Here is a 7,279-nt window from a genome sequence, read left to right as displayed (position 1 = left end):
TGGAGGGAGGGGGTGGGTGGTGTGGTGTGGGGTTGGGGAATAATAAAAATATATTAAAACACAAAGAAACAGAAAAATGACAGAAAAGGAAAACTGCAGCTTCGCTTCAAGTTGGAAAATCGCGCTCTTCGCTGCTGGTTTTCATCTTTCTTTCATTTTGTGAAATATTTATTTTGCGCCTGCTAAGAATTTTGCTCGCTTTCTTCGTGTTTTGTTGTTGTTCTTGTTGTTCAGTGTAATTTCTCGCTTTTCTTTTACACTATAGCGCTTAAACTTAAAGAAAAATTGAATGTTAAAATTTCGCTAGTTTAACAGTTGGTTAGGCTTTTGCTTTTGCTTTTGCTTCTGTTTTTTTTGTATCCGCTTAATTGTTCATATTGAGATAATCGTTAAATAGTTGCATGCAGGCAGCACCACCGCCCAGCAGCTGGGGCGATGTCTCCTCGTAGGCCGCGGCAGCCTGATAGTTGGACAGCTGTGGCGCTGTTGTCTTTAACGCCCGACCACCAATGGCGCCGATGCCGATGCCGCCGGCACTATGTCGCCATATGTTGGCTGCCTCGAGCAATTCGCCTGCCGACGAGGATGAATTCGAGCTAACATCCGAAGAGGCATCTGCTTTGTTGCTGCCGCTAATGTTGCCGATGTTGTTGTTGTTGTTGGTGGTGGTGCTATTGAATTGGCTGATGTGCCGATTGCACCAGAGATCGGTGAGCATATCAGTGGAGCGTGTATTGCCGCCTGTTGGCAATTCCCAGATATTCAGTTGACTCAATTTATTCGTATAGTTGCCACTCAGCTGTTGTGGTTGTTGTTGCTGCTGCGACTGCGACTGCTGCAGTGGCTGTTGTTGCTGTTGTTGTGCCCAACTATTGCCGATGGATGAGGCTCCCGATGAGGAGGTCAGCGAGGCTGTGGGCGAGGCGGCATGTTGCAACAGCTGCTCGTTGGCCGCATAGAAATTATCCCTGAGTTGTTGTTGTTGTTGCTGTTGTTGCTGCTGTTGCTGTTGCTGGCCATTGCTGCCGCTGCTGGACGAGGTGGTTTGGGACCAGAGCAACTCCTTGCTGTGGCTGGTGGTGGGACTCAGAGAGGGCTGAGATCCTGAGCCCGAGGAGCAGCCACTGGTTGATGAGGCATTGCTGGCACAGCCCCATAAAGCGGAAATGGATTCGGAATTGTTGGTAGTGTTGTTGTTGCCGCTATTGTTGCTACTGTTGCTGTTATTGACGGTGGTTGCTGATGTCCAGGCATTTAGTTTCTGATTGTTATTCGAATTATGGCTAATTAAGTTACTAATACTGCTATTGACAGCGCTAATGTTGTGGTTGTTTGTGTTTGTGTGGCTATTGTTGCTGTTGCTGTTGCCAGTGTTGGTCAACAAAAGAGTATTGGCATCATGGCTTAATAATTGCTGCGGCTGCTGTTTTAGTTGTTGGAATTTTCTCAAGCCCGTCGTTAGATTGGGCTTAATCTGCAATGGTTGCTGTTGCAGCTTTTGTTGTTGTTGGTTCGACACCAACGGCTGATAGTTTACGGACGTGTTTAGACGTGTAAGGAAATTGTTATATATTGATTCATTTGCGCGCAAAGCAGATCCTTGTTGCTGTTGCTGAGCAGCCGCTGTTGGCTGCTGTTGCTGTTGTTGTTGTGCCTGCTGCTGCTGGCGTACCTGTTGCTGATGCTGCTGCGCATGCGGATGAGCGCCAATCAGATCGGGATTGATTTGCTGTTGTAATGGCGCTGAATAGTCAATGGCTGGATTGTAGAGCGGCTGTTTGGCACGCGTTTGCATTGTAGATGGGGCCGTTGGAGCACCTGTGGCACCAACAGCAGCGATGCCAGCTGTTGTTGTTGCTGTTGCTGCTACTGCTGCTGTTGTTGTTGTTGCTACTGTGTTTATTGCAGCTGTGCCCGTTGGAGACTCCAACGGGGCCTCATGTTATGCGAGCGGCTGCTGGCGCTGCCCATTGCTCTTGACATAGCAGTAGCTCAAGGGCTTCACGAAATGCGTATCCTGAGTGGTGCAATAGGGGCAGGTAACCCCATGCGAGTAATCGCTATAGAAACTGAGTCGCTGCGGCGGCACCATCAGCAGCTTGCAGCAGTTATTGCACTGCAATGAAAGTGGAAATAAAGATGTTCGTATATTAATTCAAAGATTATTACAATTTCTTGAATCCTTTCGGTGGTTCCTGCTGTGGTGGTTGATAACTCACCTTGAAACGCTCGGCGCAGCAGGGCATGGCTGCAAAGATGTCGTAGGCATACATAGTGCCCAGCACCAGATTCGAGCCATCCCAAGGCTCATTGCAGAATCTGTAAATAGAAATTAGGGGTATATAAAATATATAAACGCCTTGAAGCTTTACTTCATTATAGTTTTTATGAACTTTAAACTCTCAAACTGTTAAGCCTAATTCGAACAAATCTATGAAATTCCCAAATATATTTACAAGTAAATGTGTTTCTCAAGAATTTACATAATTAATAGTTTGTTGTGAAAATTTCTTCATTTTCTGAATGATTGGCTAAGGAATTATTAGTTTTTAAGGCACAAATTTCAAAATGTGGATGTGCACTTCTTTATTAAGCCTAATCTTTTATTATTAATACATAAAGCTGGTACATTATAATTATACTTTAAAACGCAATAGGATGTTTAACAAAAGTCGAAGTCAAACTCATTTAATGAAGCTCTCCATCTATCTGATCTACCTTTCCCTAGCTTTTTAAATATTATTTGAATGAAGCATTTTTAAGCTAAAGAACAATATAAAATTGAATAAAGACTGATTTAAAGTAAAGCTACAATTCAGCTTAAAATTCGAATACCTATTTGATGAATTCGATTTCAAAAATATGATTCCCTACCAAGTCAAGTGACCTTTAAAGAAGCTCTCCACTCCCTAACTTTTCAAGCATTTTTGAATAAAATATATTTAAACTGAAAAACAATATAAACTTTAATAACAGGTCTGGTCTAAAGACAGATTTCAAGTAAAGTTACAATTCAGCTTATAATTCGAATACTTATTTGATGAATTCGATTTCAGAAGATGCGATTCCTTACCAACACAAGTGAATTTTAATTTTTTCTTTTTATGTTTGAAAAATGCTTTCTTCTGCTGCCAGATAATACTATCATCATAAAAGTATTCCTTACATTTTCTTTAACAAATATCAGTAATTTGTCTGATATTTGACAATTCACATCATTATAATATCTAGCTATGTAGAAATTATATTTATCAATATAAAATTTAGCAGCAGGTCCCATTAAATACTGATTTAATGTAAAGTTACAATTCAGCTTAAAATTCGAATACTTATTTGATGAATTTGATTTCAAAAATATGATTCCCTACCCAGTCAAGTGAGTTTTATTTTTATTTCTATAATTGCAGTACTTTGTCTGATAATTGATTATTCACATCATTATAGTATCTAACTATGTATGTAGGAACTATATTTAATTTGGAGTGCAGTGCGAACTTACCTGCAGATAATGCCGCGAGTGCTGGAGGTGCCATCCAGGCAGCTCATGCAGACACAGGTCAAGTATTGTGTGCGACCCTCGTATTTGACCTGAAACGACAAGAAGCAGAACAAACAAGAGAAACGTGAGAAATGCAGATATATACACACACACACATATGGGAGAATTGCCAAAATATTTGCCGTATGTATTTCAAGTTTGAAGACAGGCCGGCCAGAAAATAAACAGTGCATCAGAGGGGAAGGAGCAGGGGGAAATGCAGCGGCAACGGCATCGGCAGCCACACACGCAAGTCGGGAAGGCTAAAAAGCTGAATGGTTGTAAGGCAGACAGGCAACGGTAAACAAGGCACATAATTCATTGTCAACAGAGGTTGCTGGTAGGCTTAAACTTGCAGACAGGGAGGGCGGACAGACGGACGGACGACCCAGACAGAGACGCAGACAAACAATGAAAAATTATGTCGATCCACAAGCGAGAGGCAACGAGCCAAACGACAAAACTTTCTACATTTTGGCCGAGCATTTCCTGTGCCACACACCAAGCCAGTGGGAGTGCAGAGCAGAGTAGTGGATTGGAGGGAGATGCGGAGAGGTGCTGGGCCATCATGCAAAATTTAGTGCATTTTTGCATGCATTGCACAAAAAGGGCCGCTCCTGTATGTTGTTGCTGTTGTTGCCGTTGTTGCGGTGGCAGCTCAGGCGACGCGACATAATAATTTCAAATAAAATGCAAAATGCATAAACTTGCCCGGGAGATTGCACAGCGCCCACGAGACTATAGCAGCGGCAACAGCAGCAACAACCACAAGAACGACAACAACAAATATCTGAAGAGATAGCACTTGGTATGCCACCATTATATACCCTACAGTGGCTTTTTTCTCTTATTCATCAGCTTTTCTTCTTCTTGAATTTAAGAGCAAATTGTGTGAGCACATGTGTGACCTAAAATAATTTGCCTACAAATTTGTTGTATTTAACAAGTAGGTTTTGATAAATAAATCGAAAAAATGTTTTTTGTAGCAGATAATTACATTTAAGTATAGCATTAATATTAGATTCAGATAAAATAATTTCAATATTGGAATATTTTGCGTGAAAATTATCTGCTTACTTCACGTTAGTTTTCCTGTCTGACCATCTTTTCAAATTTTATATAAAAGGTAGATCAGAGTTATTGAGTTTAACAAAAACATTTCTTGATATGCAATTCATATTTAAAATTAATCGCATTGTGCCTTTAATCAAACATCCAATATTTTATAAATTTGTTCTATTCTTCTGATTTTTAAACATTTCCCTGCCAACGTTTTTTTTACAAACTTCGTTTTCCAAAATTTCTTTTAAAGAACAATTGCAAACTTTCTCGAAACTCTATCGTTTTTGTGGAAGAAACTTTGAATCTGATATCTTCCACTTCTAGATTATTATGTATTAAAGATTATAATTTCGTCAATTCAATCTATTATTTGGATTTATCCGAAGATACTTTGCTGATTGTAGTTTGACTGTAAAGCTGTTTTTTGACCGTCCTATATCAGAGCTTTTTATATCTAAAGATTCATTAGTGTCTAGTGTAGACACTATCAAGTCTTTTATTTCAAAAGTATTATTTTCAAGTAGATTTGCGATTAAATTTATTTATTACATTTATTATCAAAATAGTTACTCATTTTTCATCTTTCAAGTAAACTCTATTCCATTATGTGTGGACTAAACATCTTCATCAAACGCAATCAATACCTTCCTAAATTCAAACATATCTGTGGAAACTTTTAAAAACTATCCTACTACAAGCATATTTAACTTATAGCTCTGAAGTCACGGTCAGACATGCAAATAATTTGAGCCCAAATTTGTCGCATTTTCTAGGTGTATGTCATGAATAAACTGTTTTTGGAAAGGAAATATATAAAATATAGTTCTTTTTAATTATAATGAGACATATTTTTTTAAAGTCCACTTATAAAAGAACACAAATTTGTGTGCAAATTATTTGCATGTCTGATCGTAGCTTAAGAGCGATAAGTTTATTATGCAACATTTCAAATATATTTTAATTTAACCTAAAATTTAATATAATGGTACGATCTACTGGAGGCCAGTCGAGCTCTCCACCGAGTTTCTGCCTCGTGTTACAAATTGATGGCTGAAACATAAGCTGCCCTTTCACTTCAAATATTAGGGTATCAGGAGCCAAACCATGACTGTGGCATGCAACAAAACTCTGGCAGTCAGCCGCGCCCAGTCAGGGCAAAAGCAGCTGGCAATGAATTATAAATCCAGGCTTAAATTAAAGCGCAAATATCCAACGGGGGACATATGAACGGAAAGTGTTGGGGCAGGGGGAGGGGAGGGGAGGGCAGTGCAGGGCAGAGGGAAACCATTCAGGCATGAGAAACCGGGAAAGCAGGAAAAGCTGAAGCCCAGACTGAAGACTGAAGTTGAGAAGTGAAGTTGAGGCCGAAGCGGAGGCTTTAGCGTAGGTCGCCAGCCACGTGGGTCGTCGGCCACATTGCTACGGCTTTCTTCAATTACCATGCCATGTGGCAGGCCGACGGGGCACTCGACGATGACGACGACAATAGCAACAACAACAACAACAACAACAACAACAGCAACTGCATTTTGACATTGCATGGCACTATATTAGCGAGGTTGCCGTCGACTTGGCTTTATTCGTAATTATGGTGACTTAAATGGGTCATAAATTGCAAATGGGACAACGTTGCAGGCGCCCGCCCAATGAACGATGACTCCAGATAGTGTGTGTCTGCGGCATTCTAAGGTGTGTCGGGCTAGTGGCAATAATTTTAGAATTATGCGATGCTGCCTCCTCATACATACGAGTGCATTCAGGCAGATACTGACTTACGAGTGTGTTCATCACCAGCGACACCGACACTCAATTGAATAGAAATATCACTTTAAATAAGTTTACGAGTTGGATTTACAAAATCATTCATGATTACATCACTGATTAAATATTTCACTTATTCAAAAACTTTAAACTGAAAATGCGCTCGATTTTTTGTTTATTGCCATTTTCATTCAGAAAGCAGGGCATAGTTTCCCTTAAAGTGTTTTTTTTATGTTTTTAAAAGAATCTGTAGACTCAGATTCTATCGAATTCACATCTATTTGGGTATAATTAGTTAAAATTGAAATATTACGCTTCATTAAACTTTTATTGGAAAACTAATCTTAGTCAAGCTTAATTTGAAATGTTGAAAATTTTCAATTCTTTTTTTCCATTTTAATTCAGAACGTTAGGCATAGTTTTCGTTAAAATGTTTTTTAAAGAATCTGAATCGATATCTATGGAATTCACATCTATTTTGGTCTAACTTGTTATAAAAAAGTTAAGCTTTTATAGGAAAACTAATCTTAGTCAAGCTTAAATGGAAATTATGAAAATTTTCAATTCTTGAGTGTAGAACCTACATTCTACTTCCAGCTTCTGCTTTTATTCATGAATTTAGGTTCTCTGAATCTTCCGAACTATTCTTTTGAGATATAATGTAGGTTCACGTTTCTTCTGAACTCATTTTGTACAAAAATTGCAAACTAATTGTGGATATGCACCTACAAATTGATTTGGAGACTCGTCAGATGCTTAAACTTCAGAAACCTAAAGTTCACAAATGCTTTCCCTAACCAGCTGAACAGCACTGTGCAAGCACGCATAGCGACGTTTTTGGCAAATGTATAATGAAGGCAGCTGCCACAGACCCGCTAATTGAGCGCCCCATTAAGAGTGCAGCGCGCCAAAGTTCTA

General features: G+C 39.4%; 1 protein-coding gene across 1 annotated transcript in view; it reads right to left on the bottom strand.

Annotated features, from left to right (window-relative positions):
• Window positions 1–203: 203 nt before the first annotated feature.
• Window positions 204–7,279, bottom strand: part of LOC115621505 (headcase protein) — a 173,109-nt gene continuing 166,033 nt past the window's right edge. The window contains exons 4-6 of the mRNA XM_030515174.1: window positions 3,500–3,588; window positions 2,220–2,319; window positions 204–2,116 (exon numbers count right to left, since the gene is read on the bottom strand). Of these exons, the coding sequence (XP_030371034.1) occupies window positions 1,943–2,116; window positions 2,220–2,319; window positions 3,500–3,588 (363 nt within the window). The 3' untranslated portion in view covers window positions 204–1,942. The remainder of the gene's footprint in view (window positions 2,117–2,219; window positions 2,320–3,499; window positions 3,589–7,279) is intronic.

Source organism: Scaptodrosophila lebanonensis, unplaced genomic scaffold (assembly GCF_003285725.1).
Source record: "Scaptodrosophila lebanonensis strain 11010-0011.00,11010-0021.00 unplaced genomic scaffold, SlebRS2 tig00000024-arrow-pilon, whole genome shotgun sequence".
NCBI classification, from domain to species: Eukaryota; Metazoa; Arthropoda; class Insecta; order Diptera; family Drosophilidae; genus Scaptodrosophila; species Scaptodrosophila lebanonensis.
The sequence above is the reverse complement of the archived record's forward strand: the minus strand, read 5'-3'. Positions and strand labels throughout refer to the sequence as shown.